This window comes from Podarcis gaigeae (genome assembly GCF_964106915.1).
Source record: "Podarcis gaigeae genome assembly, chromosome: 5".
Classification (NCBI taxonomy): Eukaryota; Metazoa; Chordata; class Lepidosauria; order Squamata; family Lacertidae; genus Podarcis; species Podarcis gaigeae.
This window is the reverse complement of record NC_139681.1, coordinates 21,288,050-21,306,651: the sequence shown is the minus strand read 5'-3', so window position 1 is coordinate 21,306,651 and position 18,602 is coordinate 21,288,050. Positions and strand designations below refer to the sequence as shown.

At 41.6% G+C, this 18,602-nt stretch overlaps 1 protein-coding gene across 3 annotated transcripts in view; it reads right to left on the bottom strand.

Annotated features, from left to right (window-relative positions):
• LOC310845360 (heparan-alpha-glucosaminide N-acetyltransferase-like) overlaps positions 1 to 17,828 on the bottom strand; it is a 168,492-nt gene extending 150,664 nt beyond the window's left edge. The window contains exons 1-4 of one of the 3 annotated variants that reach the window (XM_083740437.1): positions 17,584 to 17,828; positions 16,812 to 16,906; positions 15,090 to 15,226; positions 10,612 to 10,730 (exon numbers count right to left, since the gene is read on the bottom strand). In XM_083740437.1, the coding sequence (XP_083596563.1) occupies positions 10,612 to 10,730; positions 15,090 to 15,226; positions 16,812 to 16,906; positions 17,584 to 17,653 (421 nt within the window). In that variant the 5' untranslated portion in view covers positions 17,654 to 17,828. The remainder of the gene's footprint in view (positions 1 to 10,611; positions 10,731 to 15,089; positions 15,227 to 16,811; positions 16,907 to 17,583) is intronic. The other 2 variants (XM_083740435.1, XM_083740436.1) reach the window with 2 other exon arrangements.
• Positions 17,829 to 18,602: the final 774 nt, after the last annotated feature.

Sequence of the window (18,602 nt, the reverse complement as noted above, 5' to 3'; positions counted from 1 at the left end):
TACCTATTTATCTACTTGCACTTTGACATGCTTTCGAACTGCTAGGTTGGCAGGAGCAGGGACCGAGCAACGGGAGCTCACCCCCTCGCGGGGATTTGAACCACCAACCTTCTGATCGACAAGTCCTAGGCTCTGTGGTTTAACCCACAGCACCACTCGTGTCCCTATGCTTAAAAGGTACACGTTACATTTTCAGAACAATTTCCCCCCCAAAACGCTTTGATTGCTCTAGCCATACACTCAACCTCAAAACCACATAACAAGAACATGATAATGAAATACCCTCCAACATTTCTCCAATTAAAGTAGGAAGGTCCTGTTCCATAATTATAATTTAATTATTTATACCCTGCCCATCTGACTGGGTTGCCCCAGCCATTCTGGGCAGCTTCCAACATACAGTGGTACCTCTGGTTACGTACTTAATTCATTCTGGAGGTCTGTTCTTAACCTGAAACTGTTCTTAACCTGAAGCACCACTTTAGCTAATGGGGCCTCCTGCTGCTGCTGCGCCGCCGCCGCGTGATTTCTGTTCTCATCCTGAAGCAAAGTTCTTAACCCGAGGTACTATTTCCGGGTTAGCAGAGTCTGTAACCTGAAGTGTACGTAACCTGAAGCGTATGTAACCCGAGGTACCACTGTATATAAAAACATAATAAAAGGTTAAACATTTAAAAACCTCCTTATACAGGACTGCCTTCAGATGACTCAGGGGTTGGATAACTCCATACCCTCCAACATTTCTCTGTTGAAAATAGGGATGTCCTAAGGAAAAGCGGGACATTCCAGGGTCAAATCATAAACCAGAATGGCTTCTGTAAATCTGGGACTGTCCCTGGAAAATAGGGACACTTGGAAGGTCTGTAATGAAGGTCATCCCTAACCTTCTCCCTCATTCCAAAATGTAAAGCCCTTCTGAGTTCCTAAGCTGAAAAATATGTTACATTACACACTTATTGTAAAAGATGCAAATGGCCATTGTCTGGCGCGGAGGGAAGGCAGCCTTATCCTAAAGTCTGCTGTTACAAATTTGTTTCCAACTTAGCACAATGTAGTTCATTCTGGAGCACTGTGGGGAAATTAGATGGTGGCTAGACCAGGCTGCCTACCATTGCTCAGAGCATTTGTGCCCACCATCACCACTTGATAAGCCCCCTAACAGAGAGAGCCCCCCCCCCCCCAGTGCACTGTCAAAGCTGGAGACCTTCCTAAACAGTTGCCAGAGGCTGGCCTCTGTTCTCTGGGTCAAACTACTCCACGTCCTGCTTATGACCTTCATGTCCTGCTTATGATCTGGCACTCATCTAGCTAGGCTGCCAATGAAAAAAGAAAGCCACTTTTGGACTTGGCAAGAGAGGCTATTCGTATATTTTTGCTGGAGGATTAAGCATGCATTTATTCATTAATCATGAAAGCTGAGAATAGGATTTCCATAGAGAGATGCACTGTATTTCTAAACAACAGGTGGTAGGGATAAAAACCACAGGGGAAAAGCATCACCCACAGGCCCTTCCTGCAAGTTTCCAGAAGCACCTGGCCACAGGCTACTGTTGCTTTAATCCAGCCCAGAATCACAGAATTATAGAGCTGGGAGGCACCCCAAGGGTCATCTAGCCCAACCCCCTACAATAGCATGAATGACATGGCACATTCATGTATCAGCACCTGCATTATTGGCCCCTTATAAATAGCAGACATAAAGCAATGGCATCTGCTGAAAAGGGGCATGAGCTATAGCAAATGAAAAATACATTGAGGGTGCCCAGGGTTGGCATGGTAGTGAAAAGAGAATATCCCAAAGACAAACACATATGGATACACATGGGGATAGGGAGTAGTACAAGTCTTAACGTGAGCCACAACTTGGTTCCAGAGCCTAGTTTGAATTCTAGAAAAATATTGTTCAGCACTTCTCATTCACTCCCCTTATAAATACAGGACCACACACACACACACACACACACACACACACACACACACACATATATGTCGTGGAGCAGTTCTGCAACTGTTTTTTAACACATTTATCATATTTTTGTAAGACAAAGGAAGAGCAGAGAGCAAGATAAATGTACTAGAACTATTATGTTCCTAAGCTGGCTGACACTTAAGGAAAAGGATAGGACTCGCTTGCCAAGCCAATTTTTGATTTCCTGGTGTGCAGTGTGAACCTGGCTTTGCAGATGAAAGACCTCATGCAATTGCTCAAAATGCTGCAACTGGCTGGTACCTTCAACATTAAATTTGGGTGGGTGGGAAATCCCCAGCTGCTAGTCCTTTGATTCTTATGGAGTCTTATGGCTGGTACATATGTTTTGCTTAGTTTCAAATGCTCCCTTTATGGTTTTCTCTCTGAATTTTACTCTGTCCGAGATGGCATTACATATGCCACACTGTTGGTAACAGGTGGTTACTAGACATTTTTTATTGCAGTATGACCTTAAAGTTGGCTTATCTTTCAAGTCAACCAGCTGAACAAATATTCAAGAAAAAAACAAATGGGGTTTTAAGCAGTTAATCCTTTGGCAGCCCTGTTGCCTTTTGTCTCTTTTTGCTACTTGCCTGCAAGGATCACATTTGTCATCAGGCTTGTCAGCGAGCTTTGCCTGCTGCGCTAAATTAGATATTGACCGGATGTGCCAGCTTAATAGTATAAACTTGTTGTGAGAACAAAATGAACTCCTCTGCAAAGCAAGGCCATGAACTCGCCTTACCCCTGTTGCCTCACATGGGCCAAGTATAATTAAATAAATGGACATCCCCTCCCCCTTGCAGATGCCTAAGTTAACCTAAGTTAAGGGTTAAAGTGTTCTTATAAAGGGAGGAGGGCTCAGCTAACCAGTAAATGTGATAAGCAGGGCACTGGGTCAAAGAGGTCTCTTCTACGGCATCAGAATTCATAGTTTAAAAGGATTTACACGGAGAGAAAAGATGTCTCCTGCTTTCTTAGCTAGGTGCCTTTAATACTTCTGTGCAGCTCATAGCAGAGTATCTGTCTGTATTGTTGCAGGGAAAGAGAACAGTGGCTATAATCCTGGCAGTCTCCTGACTTGAGGAACAGATTGGCCTGATCATTGCACAAATAACATTGGAGTTAATCGCAAACCCTCCAAATGTCCCTATTTTCCCATATTTACAGAAGCTGTCCCAGTTTCTGTTTTGATCCCAGAATGTCCTGCTTCTCCTTAGGATGTCTCTATTTTCATCAGAGAAATGTTGGGGGAGGTAAGGAGTTATGGGACCTCCCCCAAGCCAAGGACATAAGTAACTATACAACCTTTACAGGGCATCTGAAGGCAGCCCTGTATAGGGAAGTCTTCTAATGTTTAATGTTTCATTATCTTTTTATATATGTTGGCAGCTGCCTGAGTGGCTGGGGCAACCCAGTAAGATGGTCAGGGTATAAATAATTACATTATAATTATTATTGTTGTTGTTGTCGTCGTCGTCAGAGAAATGTTGGAGGGTATGTAATCATTTAGGATGCAGAACAAGAGTAGGCTGATTCCAACCACTGGCAGCTATTCTGAATAAAACAGAAAACACCTTGTCCCTGCACTCATTTCTCTCAGCCTAAGAGTTATGTGGTTTTAATATTGGGAGAACTGTTTATACCCACAAGCAGGCAAGCAGTTCCATCTTCAGTTAAAACCTGGACTTGTTGGCTCCTAACATCAGGACCAGTTCCAGAGGGTGGCAGGCTTGGCACCTGCCAGGACTGCAAGACCAGCCAAGGGCGGCCCACTTCTCAGCTGTTCTCTGTTTATACTGTACACATCAGGGGTGGGGAACCAGTGGCCCTCCAGATGTTTTTGAATTCCATCTCCCATCAGCCCAGGAAGCCCAGCTAATGGTCAGGTGTAGTCTGAGGTGTAGTCCTTCCACCTCTGGAGGGCCACAGGCTCCCCATCTCTATTTTACATGGACCCTGAAGCCTAACACAAGCGGTTCTGAGCCAAATTAAGAGAGTCTGCATGTACATGTTGCCTTTTCTAGGTTAGCAACTGCCTGGAGACTTATGTGGTCGGCCTGCCCTCTGCAGGAAAAGGCTGCTCTGACTAGCCCTCTTATTCTGTATTCATCTGAGATTACAAAAAAAAGGAAGGAGGCAACTCAGCCAGAACAGAGTGAAGCATGATACTATGAATAATCATCTAAATAAATCTTAAATTGAATGTCAAATATGTCATTGATCACCGATTTAATGGATTTTAACCAATACATGGATTCATTAATTTGGTTCTTGCATTGGCAAAATGCCCGACACAATGTAATAAACAAAAACTGCCACTCACTATTAGGCCACCATCTTTAATACTTTTATCACTCCCTATTACAGTAACAGACCAGAACCAAAATAACTTCAAAATGAGCATGCTGCTAACTTTTAACCCTGCTGATTAAAATATGCACTTGCCAGTCAGTCAACTCAAGCTTTAGTTGACTAATATAATATATTCCTGGTTCCCCAGTGATTATCCATGATTTTTAAGTATCTATCCATAGTAAAGTACTCCACACAAAATTTTGTCTTTCTATTGCCTTTAGGACAGAAGCTGTTTTTTTTAATTAAAACAAAAAACCCTATTGAGAGTTTTTACACTTGACATTCTTCATATTTCAGTCCAAGAGTCTGTAATTTAAAATCTGAAGGGGTTATGCATCTTGACAATAGACATGCACATTAACAAGAAATGTGTACTATTTGCTTTTTCTATTCTATTTTCTCATAACTGCATATCAGTATATGAAATGCTGCCAAATTACAGCATGTGATTTTAAGCTTACAATGTTCTTTTTTAAAAAATTGGCCTCTTTTATCCCCCAGCAACTTGATTTACTTAGATTGTGAGGCCCTTTTGCACAGAACAATTTACATTTGGGAAAGAAAACTGCTATAAGCTACTTTGAGCCCATGGGATAGAGTCAGAAATAAATCAAATTGCATCAGATTGTGAAATTAAAAATTCCTTGGCGCTATGGACAGTATATTAAGCCCACAGGGCTGAACAACACACAACATAAGAGATCTTGTGCAGATCTTATGACTTCTTCAACCGGAAGTATCTACAGAGAGTGGGGGGGAGAGAGATTTGGATTGAGGCTGTGGCACTGTTAAACCTTTCACTTCCACCATTTCCACAATTCCTCCCCAAAGTTGCTATTTACCATGGAGGTAAAAAGACTGCTACGATATGGAATCCTTTCTCTGTCCTCTCCTCGCATCTTTTGCCCCAGTAGCTAGTACCAGTTCTGAGAGAAGGAGATTTACAGTTAGGAAAATATTGGGCAGGGGGTGGGGGAGGAATTAGAATCCATCAACCGGTGCTGTAACCTCAATCCAAACTAGAAACTGGAGGTGTAGCTGCTTCTGAGTGACAAATCTCCCTTATCATGGCTAGTTTGGCTCTCAGAAACCAGCTCAGGACTGACCATTGCAGAACAGGCAGAGAAGAGGGTTCAAGCCACATTTCTTGGTGAGAGAACATGGGTGTTACACAAGAGAGAAACCATGTTTCTGAAATGCTGGACTGCATGTTATAATCTACTGATTCAATTTACAACCCTAATTTTCAGAAAGAATTGATGAACCGACAATCTATAGCTTGATTCCAACATGAAATTAAGACTGCTCTAAACCCTGAAGCAGCTTTGTTGCCCCACAGTGTGTCGGGTGACATACTACTGTCAAAGAACAGAAAGCGGCTTTATTTCTTTGCAAGGACAATTTCACTTGCCCATAAAATTCACCCGCCTTTTATCAGTGCCATCCGCAAAGATATTGTGGCATCTGTAAGATATCCCCATCTCCAATGTGCATCGTCTTGCAGTCTCCAGAGCCAACAAACTGTCAAATTAGAACTGGCTCCTGACAGCTTTATGACACATAATCTTGTTCACAAAGAAAATGGCCCGAGACCTCCTGCCTGTTACAGCTGCCAGAATGGAAATGTTTTTCATGTCTCTGTGATAAGTTTACATCTCCACAAAGGAGACAATACATCTGCCGTTGCCTTGAACCAATCACAATGCAAAAATTCTATATCAAATATAAACCAGCTTTCTTCCTTTGTAAGATACCTATTTTATGAGTCCAGCAACTGATGACTATTTCACAGAATCACCTTGAACTCCGAGGAGGAAAGATGGAATAAAAATAGAATGGGTGGGGTGGGGGAGCTTAGTTAGTTCCAGGTTGATTGGGATCCACTGAAAGATCTCTGGTGATCTGCAGGAAATCAGCAAGGGTTTCTGAAGCCCAGTTGTTTAAACAATACAAAACAGCTTTCTTTTGACTTAAACAAGGCTGTTAAAATCAAGAAAGCCAACCAGCAATGGAGTGCCATGTGAAAGGACTAATAAACGACTAATAAACGACTATACTTTTCCATGTATAAGACGAGGTTTTTTTACTACAAAATAATGTTAAAAATGGGGGGGGCGGATCGTGCCTAGGAGGGGACTGGTGATTGGTTGTAGCTGTGCAAATGCTGACTACTGTTGGTGAGAGGACAGGTGCTTATTGGCTTCTGAGACGTGAGCGATTGCAATTGTCAGTGTCTGTCATTATGGTTAGTGAATTTCTGCATCCCCCCCCAAAAAAAAAACCCAAGCTCAACAACTTTTGTAAATCCTCCCCATTTCGCCCCATTTTTTTTGAGTCCCCCAAAATAGGGGGCCTCTTATACACGGGGGTGTCATACAGGGGAAAATACGGTATGTTCAGTACTGGTCCAGGCAGGGGGTGTGGAATCCTAGACTCAGAATATGCTCAAGGGTACTTCATTAATTCTATCTGTAAGTCTTTTGCACCTGAAGTTGGTAGATCTTTAGGTTCTAGCAAATCTGACAAGCCTGAAACCCCTGCTTTTAAACATTCTGAAGCATTACAGTATATACGGTAAATTATTACTCTTTTACTCCATAATTCATTCTCTCTCCTATTCTTCACCCAAATTGTACCAGCATGCTAGGAAGATTGCCCAGTTCTGCTTTCAGCAGTGAGGGGCACCCAAAGGACAACAGCTGAGGACAGATACTTTTCCCAGAGTTACATTGTTGTTTTTTGGAGGTGTGTGGCTCCCTCTACTGGGCGGCATAGATAGCAAGAAGTAAACTTGAAAGAATTTGAGGGCTAATTTGGAAGTTCATTTTTTTAATAGCTATCAATGGGAATGTTCTTTATAAAGGAAGAAAGGAAGTTAATACATTTTTCAGGAAGTCACCTTATCAGTATCCAAATGTTCAAAACAACACATTGATGTTTAATATTTTGTAATATGTCCAGGGGAGTTAATTGATGAATAGGCACAAAATCCTATATTTACTTACTGAATTAAAATAAGTGGGGGGTGTCCTTGTGGCTGTCTAAATCAGGGTTTCCCAAATGTGGGTCTCCAGCTCTTTTTGGACTACAATTCCCATCATCCCTGACCACTGGTCCAGCTAGCTAGAGATAGAGTTGTAGTCAGTCCAAAAACAGCTGGAGACCTAAGTTTGGGAAACACTGATCTAAATAATATAAATCATGTGTGGGGAACCTTTGGCCTTCCAGATGTTGCTAAACAACAATTCTCATGATTGCTGGAGCTGATGGCAACATCTGGAGGGCCAAAGGTTCCTGACACATGATATAATAAAATATAAAATTCAGTTAACAGTGAACTAAATTCTCAAAGGGTACTGGACCTTATATAGCAAAACAATACTATCCATGCATAGTAGGCTTGGGAGAATCTGAGTAGCACAAAACAAATGGGGAGGGGGAATCCTAAGGGAAGAACGAAACAACAGCAGAGGAATGAGAATTTAACATGCTCAGTGGGCAAATAATGCTGACTGACAGTTCAGGAAAATAAAGAGAAAAGTGAAAAAAGCAGGACACTTTTACAGTAAATTCAGACATTGTCATTGCTAAGCAATTGTAACCAGTGCTTTTTTCCAGGGGGTTCTCAAGGTACATACTACTGGCACCTCTTTTTTGTTGTTGTTAAAAAGTGTGGCACTTACTGTAACAACTTCACAGTGAGTACTAACCAGAACCTATTTCTCTAGGAAAAAAGCACTGACCCTAACCCTATTCCACACTCCTTTTTTCAGACCTCAAGTGTAGTGATTTCCCCTCACTTAAATCACTATTGCCACCCAGCCCAGGGGTATTGGGCCTTTAATTAGAAGCTGCCTCCTTCTATTTAAAATGGCCATAACAATATGGATAAATTGTCCCTCAGTTGGCCTTTAATTAGTTCCTGTTCTCAGTTTTCGCAGGTGCAAATTGGCAATTTAGTATCATACATTAACACAACCACTGCATATTTCCATTGCAGTTTAAAGTTTAAAGCCAGTCTAATCTTCCATGGTTTATTTGCCCCCCTGCCCACTAAGATATCCCTTGAATTGCAGATCTGTAAAAGGACTGGATATTGTTATTGCATTTCTTGTAACATGCAATACAGTTGTACAATATAGTAGTACAGCCCCATTTTTAAATCATCATACACCGCATTTACTCAAATTTAATGCTCACCTTTTTTGGCCAAAGCAGATTGCAAAAAATAAGGTGCACATTAGATTTGATGGCACATTATACTTGAATAAATACAGTAATGATTTAGGCTGCAATCCTAAACTGTGTCTACTCACCAGTAAATTCTAATATCTGGTCAATTTTATTTTGTGAACAGTATTCTGGAGTAAAGGGACACGGGTGGTGCTATGGGTTAAACCACAGGGCCTAGGACTTGCCGATCAGAAGGTCGGCGGTTCGAATCCCCGTGACGGAGGTGAGCTCCGGTTGCTCGGTCCCTGCTCCTGCCAACCTAGCAGTTCGAAAGCACGTCAAAGTGCAAGTAGATAAATAGGTACTGCTCCAGCGGGAAAGTAAACGGCGTTTCCGTGCGCTGCTCTGGCTCACCAGAAGCGGCTTAGTCATGCTGGCCACATGACCCGGAAGCTGTACGCCAGCTCCCTCGGCCAATAAAGCGAGATGAGCGCCGCAACCCCAGAGTCAATCACGACTGGACCTAATGGTCAGGGGTCCCTTTACCCTTTACCTTTACTATTCTGGATTAAAAATATTTTGGCAACTCCTTGTCTTTTTATAATCCATGTTGCTCCAGGAAAGTGGGGCAGGGGGACTACTTTGGGGGTATTATTCTCTGCATGTTCCTTTTATTCTTCCTGTTTGTACTTTTCCATGTTTTTTGAAAATCAATAAAATATATTATTTAAAAAGGAGTAAATTCTACTGACTTCACTGGGACTTATATCCAGGTAAGTGGGGTTAGGATTGCAGTCTATGTTGTGACCCTAATTAAAAGCATAAGGGATTACATATTTTAAGAAACAGCATCATTATTAGTTGCTCCTCCAACCCTGTGGTTCATCCATTCAATCCACCATCCCTGTGGTTATTCCGCCACCAATAACTTTTGCCTTTAGGCCATCAGAATGGCACCATGAAACATTTCTCCGTGTATAACCTTGCCCTTAAATTAAGGACTTGAGTTTTCTTTTTATGCAATCAAATCAACTACGCTGAACTTTGCATTAGTATGTTTAAATGGTTTTGCAAATTTTCCTGTATGCTGCTTCCAATCAAAAATCACCATATTTTGGCTTAACAGAATTTAGAGAGGTTTTTCAAGCAGTGATGAGTCACTACCTGGACACATACTGAAGCATTCTCAAGACTGGTTTGTTACTCCCATATCTCTTAGGAAAGATACATTATCTTACTTCCTCAATGTGGGTGGAATCACCTGGTTTTAGTTCTTACTTTTCTAATCCTGTGAACGATAGGAACATTGGTAACTTTCTGCAATCACTTCCAAAATTATGGGTTTGGAAAGAAAGATTTTCCTGCAGCGGGAAAACGACAACTGCATCTGTCAGTGACAAGATGCTGGAAATGGATTGCCTTGTGGTACTTTAGTGTATCTTGCCTTGCATTACATGAACTCTCTGATGACGAGAGAGAGTGCCAGATGAAGAACGAACAAGGGGTGGCAAAGTCAGGGCAACATCCAGCACTGACATTATGTTCCTCTTCAGTAAATCTAGTTTGACGGACAGAACCCAAGAGATGCTAACAAGGGCCAACTGTAGCAAAGGCAATGGTGCCTCACCTGCTCTGAGCCATGCTCGGCTGACAATCGGCAAAGCACAAGAGAGGTGTGGACGCATGCCCTGTACTGTTAGGTTCTTGTGTTTGATATCCCCAAAAGTGATCTCAGCTACAGCTGATCAACCTGCAGTGCAGAGGGTTTGGCTCACAATCTGCCATTAAGCACCAACAAAACACTCTATAAATTCCAAGGCAACCCAAAGTCAGCATGCCAAGATAATAGAACAGACATCTAACAAAAAATAACCGCCTTTGATAATTCATTTGAAATCGTTAGCTGCCTTAGACTCATAATGAAACACAGGACATGAATTTATTACAGCACATGAATAAAACAACTCGAAACAAGCTCTTGGAAGCTCAATAGGTCCAGATGAACTTTTCACTGAAATACACTTCAATTTAAACTCTTATCGGTAAACATATTTGTAACACATCAGTCCCTTCCCTATGTAAAGTGACTTAACAATGTTTTGGATACTTACGGATGTAACCATTCTCAGGATCTTTCTCCACACTTAACGTACAAGAGACTTCAGTTGTATTCTTGATGGGCTTGACAGTTAGCAAGTACCAGCCTTGTTCTCCATACAATGCTCTCCAACTAAACGAAAATGCATAAGAACAAATCAGAAAGAATAAATGGGGAGCAACTGTTATTCAGAGGCATACACTGCCATTAATGGTGGAGGTTGAACATAGCCATGATGGCTAGAAGCCATGGATGGATAACCTTTTTCCTAAACTAAAAAGGCCAACATCTTGAAACATTTCCATAAAGGAGAGTTGCTCCAGCACCTTTATTTTGGTTGCCCCCTTCTGCACCTTTTCCAGCCTTACAATATCCGTTGTGAGGTGTAGGCCTCAACAGTTGATATCCCAGACAATATCTGGGAAATACAATTTGATGAGAGCCCACTGTAACACACCTTATTGAAATTGTATTCCCAAAGGGAATTGTAACCTTAAAACATATACATATATACAATTTAAAATATTTTGAAACCAATGACATTTCAGTGATACATCTGCTGGCTCTTTTACTTCTTACATATTTCTCCTGGAAAACCAGAAACACAATACTGTGGAAACAGGACACACAAATGTATATTTTCTTATCTTAAACTATTTTCGCAGGCTTAACTTCAAGCATCAAAGAGCTCCATCAGATGTACCCCAAGTACCTTTCTGTTGGCTTAAAAAAAATTAAATGCATGTATAAAGAGAGAGAAGATTCAAATCTACCTTACAAATTAGTGGAAATAGAATGGTGTGCAGCAAAGAGAGAAGAAAGCCAAAGGCAAATGGATCAAAATTAATATAATTCACTAAAATATGAGAATAGCAGAAAGGACAGGAAATGCATTGTCTTGCTTATCAAGGGCAAGTCAAGTACATGAAAGGACAAACTTGAGGGAACATAAAAAATCTGACAGGGACGCAAATTTGGAGCTGATGTCAGACAGCACATTTTAAATTAGGAACCATCTGCCAGTCGCTACACTCACAGCACTGAAGTTCAACCAAAGAACAGCCAAAGGGTACGGGGAGGGCAGTGGTTTTCAGATGAGGGTGAGGGAGATTCAGCTTCTCCCTCGGTACTACTGTCCCATTTTAAGACAGCATCAGTAAATCATCCCAGTTCATTCAAGCAAAGGGGGGAAAGGAAGAAGGTGGAGGGATAAAAGTCCTATTATGCAATGCCAGAGGTCACGATACCAATATCAATCTTCATTTTTCACACTAGGGTCAGCTTCAATTTTTCTTCCCATTCTTTGACACTGAACTGACCCCCTGATACTGCTGACTATAGTACTGATTATAAAAGACCATGATAGTTATTGGGACTCTGCCATATTCAAACAGAAAGGGGCAACCAGACTGAACCCCAAATCCTATGGCTTTAGCCCCAGAATTTATTCTTCAGATTGTAGCCAAAGTTGGTTCCATTCACAGTAGGCCCAGTGAAAGGAGGTGTTGGGGGAGGAGGCTGCAAGTAAATCCTCTCAATCCCTCTTCACAGCTTTTGCTTAGCTCTAAGGAGTACCAAGTCCTTGATGCTGCAAAATCTTCCAGAGAGATAGCTATGTTAGTCTTGTAGCACTTTTAAAAGGCTAACCAATTTATTATGTGTTCCTGCAAAAGTATTATACTGCAGACACTACCCTAGTTGTCTTTCATTTCTCAATCTGAATTTGGCCCGACTGATTACTATGAAAAGATATACCGTATTTTTCCATGTATAAGACTCCCCCATGTATAAGACGGCCCCAAATGTATTTCTTGAGCCCCAAATTAAGAAATAATTAATTGCAACATTCCATGTATAAGACAACCCTCAATTTTCAACTTTAAAAATTTTTTTGGGGGATATAGTCTTATACACTGAAAAATACAGTATATGTTAATGCAATCAGTTCTGACAGGACTTGTGCTTTAATATTGTTCCCTGGGCTGAGGAAAGGATTTTACCATTGATTTTGGAGATGATATGTTGCTCTTAAATTCACTTGATCCCTGGCAAGAAAAAGCTAATGCTTCTACAGACCATTTCAAAATTACCTTCTTGAGCAAGGCTTTGAACCATGAAGCCCAAATTCACTCTCTTGAGCAGAGAGTGAACTCCAAGACATCAACACACTTGTTTTGGAACTTTGGCACTGAGCCTTGCAAATGTTTTAGCCTTTGTATATCTGTTTGTCTATATTGTGTATAAGCAGATTTCTGATCTCTCTCTCTCTCTCTCTCTCTCTCTCTCTCTCTCTCTGTGTGTGTGTGTGTGTGATGTCAGGTGTGGTCTTAGTTATATAAGTGTTAAGGCAGGGTTTGAGGTTGCAAGTAGGAAAATAAAGGTAATGTACTGTTAAAGATTTTTTGTTGTTGTTGGGGGTCTGTCTGGATGAGTTCCTTCCAGGCCTGTGATTCTGCATCCAGTGGAATTTAGAATCTAGCAGATTATGCCCCCTGAATCAATCAGCCAGCTTATTTGTAGGGTAACAGCCTTATCTGGCCAGTTAAGTACTGTTCACCTCCTGTTGCCATAAAGACAAATGGGTGAGCCTTTTCTCACCTCATCTGGCTGGATGCCACATTATCCTAGAATGGGGAACAATAGGCCAAGGGGGATTGGGGGGTATGTGAGAGACTTTTGCAATGCAAAAAGGCCCACTTCATGCAACCAACTGCTTATCTCTATGTCACAGACAAAAAAACTGAGACAAACTACAAGAATCTGAAGGGAGTATCCAATCACCTCTGGTTTGTAGATATGGCCACTAAACACCCAATCTGTTTCCAGGTTGTACCCCCAGTAGAATTTGATTTCCAGACTTTGGATAAGCAAATTTCAAAAGTTCTCCCAGACCTCTGGCCTGCCTTAGAAACAAATAAAACACCCTTCTCTGTATACTCAGCAGCAGAGAATATACTGTATTTTTCCATGTATAAGATGCCCCCTATTTTTAGGGACTCCAATTTAAGAAATCTCCACCATTCACTATCCATGTATAAGACAACCCCCAGTTTTTCACATAATTTTTAAGTAAAAAAAACTTAGTCATATACAAGGAAAAGTACAGTAATCCTCTCAGGAAGACTCACAGAAGCCCATAAACAACTTCTCCCCAATATGCTGGGTGTAAGGTTTTTGCCGTGAAGTATCATTTTGAGTAACACTGAAATTATACAGTACAGGAAAGTTTTCGCCTCATGATTCCCCTGTGTGTGAAGCGGAAAATAAAGGTAAAGTACTGTTAAACTTTTTTTTTTGTTGGGGGTCCATCTGGATGAGTTCCTTCCAGGCCTGTGATTCTGCATCCAGTGGACTTTAGAATCTAGCAGAAGATGCCCCCTGAATCAATCAGAAAGTTTATTTGGAGGGTAATATGGTGGTATCTGGGGATACGAATGGGATCCATTCCAGAGTCCCGTTCACATCCCGAACGGAATGTAAGACGCGACAGCGCATCTGCGCGTGAGCGGGTCAGGTTTTTCCGCTTCCGTGCATGCACGTGACGTCATTTTGACCGTCTGTGCATTCACGAGCAGTGAAACCCAGAAGTAGCGCGCTCCATTACTTCCGGGTCACTGCGGAGCGCAATCCGAAAGCGTTCAACCTGAAGTGCATTTATCCCAAGGTATGGCTGTAGCCTTATCTGGCCAGTTAAGTACTGTTCACCTCCTGTTGCCATAAAGACAAATAGGTGAGCCTTTTCTCACCTCATCTGGCTGGATGCCACATTATCCTAGAATGGGGAACAATAGGCCAAGGGGGATTGGGAGGATGGGAGAGACTTTTGCAATGCAAAAAGGCCCAGTTCATGCAACCAACTGCTTATCTCTAAGTCACAGACAAAAAAAGAGGCCTGCAACTCAGACAAACTACAAGAATCTGAAGGGAGTGTCCAATCATCTCTGGATTGTAGATATGACCACTAAACACCCAATCTGTTTCAAAGTTGTACCCCCAGTAGAATTTGATTTCCAGACTTTGGATAAGCAAATTTCAAAAATTCTCCCAGACCTCGGGCCTGCCTTAGGAACAAGTAAACCACCCTTCTCTGTATACTCAGCAGCAGAGAATATACTGTATTTTTCCGTGTATAACATGCCCCCATGTATAAGATGCCCCCTATTTTTAGGGACTGCAATTTAAGAAATCCCCACCATTCACTATCCATGTATAAGATGACCCCCAGTTTTTCACATAATTTTTAAGTAAAAAAAACCCCTAGGCTTCTACAAGGAAAAGTACAGTAATCCTCTCAGGTAGACTCACAGAAGCCCCGATATATCATTTTGGGTGTAAGGTTTCTGCCATGAAGTATCATTTTGAGTAACACTGAAATTATACAGTACAGGAAAGGTTTCGCCTCATGATTCCTCTGAGTGTGTGAAGCAGCCTTTAGTTCCCACCATTTTCTCTCAGAACCGCCCCCCTGAAATGCATCTGTGCATGATTTACCTGCAAACAGGGGCAACCGCATCTGCTTCTGCAAACACTGTGACGGTGAGAGCAAAGCGGGAACTAACCGCCATGCTTGTGTTTGAAAGCACTCCCATGGAAGCCGGTGAAACCGTGAGGAGAGGCTGAGGCAGACACTAAAGAAACAAGGGAAGAAACAGGCGCGTCTTTTATGATTTAAGACCCCAATGGGGAAAGTAATCTAGCTGAGGGGAAGCAGGCTGTGCTGATGGGATATTAATCTGAATGCCAGCAAACTATCTAGAATTGAGTGGATCTGAGGAACTCTATTTTATCATCAAAACAAGAAGGCCAACTGTTGCAGTGTATCCACATTTGTCTTTCCCAACATTCCTGAAACACACATAGACACACACACACACACACACACAGAGAGAGAGAGAGAGAGAGAGAGAGAGAGAGAGAGAACGAACATAAACGGAAGGGCTTTATTTCAGGGATGTCAGCCAGGCCTAAACTGGATAACTTAAATTCTGGGTGAGAAAAAGAAAAATGTGGTCTCCTTCCTCTCTCCTGAGGTCTTCCTGCCTAAAGCAGGGAGATGTTTGTGGCTTTTTAACTTTTTAACCCTAATATCCTCCTCCTCCTTCCAGTAGACTAATTTCCTCTCTCCCCTCCATTTTTATTACTTACTACTATCCAGTGCTATTTTTCTATTGAAAAAAGAGTGATGGAACTCCCTTGTTCTCTTATAATGGCAATGGAGCCCACTTGAGATGTGCCAGAAGTGAGTTCCGGAAAGTTCACAGCTGAAAAATAAGCCCTGCTACTATCATTTTTATTAATTTATGAATTGCCTTTTATATATGTTTATTCAAGTTTCAAGGCAATTTGCGAGCAGACGTGTGTGAATCTGATCTTATGCTATGGTTTATCTCTGTAGATCATTGGCATAACTTAAAAATGACATGAGATTTTCCATCATGATAAATCTTGCATGACTTTAGTAAAAGCCTGATACTGGCCTCATCTCAGATTCAGACTGTGTAAAGGTCAACGCATGCAAATCCAGTTTCTAGTAAAGTCTATTGAAACTCCTGAATGGATGGCTTCAAGCTATTGCTGGTACAGGAGGCAGACAAAAAGATTGCCAGGTTCAGTTAACCAGCATTAGAAGTGGAAAGAGGAAGGAGGAAAATATATCCGTTTGTCCTTAATGCGTAGCAAAAGTGTGTTGACTTTTGGGGAGCGCTGGGTAAATTCTGGAGCTAGAAGAACTAACTGCCTACTGGGAATCTGTTGTTTTTTAAAATAAAAAATATTATTTCTTGTAAGGAAGGGAGAGGCTTTGGAATGAACAAGTCCTGCCCCTTTCTCACTTTTCCCACCCTCCTGAGACATTGGCTAAATGGCTAAAGGTTAGTTTATCACCTTGTGTGTGTGTGTTACTTAACAAAAGGGTGAAAAATGGTATGCTAATGAGCCATTAACTGAATCCAGGAAGGTCTTTATTATGTTCTTATACTATCTGGTGAGGAGTTGAGAAATCCCATATTGATTTGAAATAACTAGCCTGATCTGTGGGCTGCAAGCCTGCGGTTATTTGTAGTGCTTCACAGAAACACTAGATGCTCTGTGATCAAGCAGCTATCAAATTCTGCAATACCACCAACCCTCACCCCCCTAAACTCAGCTGATTCCCCACACATTATTACAGATGGCACAGCCCTTATTTTTCAGTGATGCCCTTTTTTTACTTACTTTGTAGCAGGCTTCAGAGACATAGAAAGCAGCAATTCGTTCAGGAAGGTAATTGCTGACAGAGAGCAGGGCCTGGTCAAGCTTCAGTTCGTTATCTAATTGCACACAAGGAAAATGTTTTCTGAGCAACACATGCCATGCTAGAAACCACCAGCAAAATATTGCTTTCTGCCACAGTATTGCAGCTGTCAACTAGCAGAAAAACACAAAAAGAGCTTTGCATTTGACAACACACTATTGTGTAGCATCTCCTTATGCTCTTGGACATTTGCACACACATTTAGTGTTGTGTACAAAATTTGGCATCATCTCTGCCGAAGTGCAGGTTCAATTTTCTCTATATGTAAGCCCTCCCTTCACCAGCTTATGCCTTATATTGGTAAAGAGCTAAACATGTACATGGGGGCTGGGAGAGAGATGTACATTTGAATGTCCCAAATATTGTTGAAATAAATGCTCCATTAATAATGAGGGCCAATTCCCTGCCTTAACTGATTCATTTAAAAAAAAAATCTTGCTAAGAGACTCCATGCAAAGCTCTCTCTCAAGGGATATCCTCCCTGACATACAGAAATGAAGAGCAGGTGAATCTAACAATCATGCTGTTATGATTTTAATACATTTTAACATATATTTGCAACACAGGCAGGAATGTTTGGATTGTAATGTGTTTGCCCAATGTAAACAGAACCAATTGCAATCCATAAAACCAAACAGCCAAAAAAATGTAAGCTACCTATTTGAAAAACACTAGGCTTCCATGTTCTCTTACCTGAATTGCTGTTTTGCACAAAGCTCACTCCTAAGAAAAGCAAAAAGACGGCCTTTGCATTTGTCGCCATTTTCTTAAGCAAACCTGTTTACCAGCAAACCTGTATGTGCTGCATTGCATAAGGATCAGAGGTCACAAGGATCAGAGGTCCTTAATTGCTTAATTACTTCCATATGTGTATATGAGATAAACAACAAAGGAATTTGGAGTCTAGGTCTCAGCTGGTAACTCAGCAAATGCAAATTACACATATGGAGGTCTGCTCCCATATTTATTTTATTATTTTATTTTATTTTATTTTATTTTGTTATGTTAGAGCAGTAGGACATACTGTGCCTAACAGGTCACCACAAACTCTGCCACTTCTGTAACATACTGTACACACCACTCACCCTCAAATGGCTGCCATTGATAGGGAAACATCATAGTGACATCAATAAACTATCAGTGTGACATCAAGAAACCAGCAGTGCGACATCAAGAAACTAAGGTAGCTGTACTACATATGGGGTGGGGATAAAAAAACCTGGTTCAACGGTTGTCTACTCAGAATAATTGCTGTTAGCATCCGTCAGTTTGCATCTGGGAGTGAAGTCAAACCACTGGAGAATCACAGTGCCTGCCTGTGCCTGCAGAGACTGGTAACTCTACTGCCTCCCACATTGTTTTTGATGTGTTAGCAGCACCTGAGTGAATTCTCCAGGGTACAAGCCTGGGCAGCATGTATGGAGGTCCTGGGCTGCCCAGATGACAAGACCCCCCTCTCAGCATCACTAATGTGGTCCAAAGGAAAGCAGAGCAATACATTAGGCAGCAACTTGGCTACAGTTGCCGGAAGGAGGCGTGCAAGGCGCCATCAAACTGCCTTAGGCACGCCACTCAGATTGGTGTAGCCTTTTTTTCTCCCGATGAAGTCCTGCAAGGCAGTGGGTAACTCAGGAATAGACTCATTGAATTAATGACCATGACTAACTTAAAGTCATTAATTTTAAAGGGTCTCCTCCAAACAGGGCTTGGGT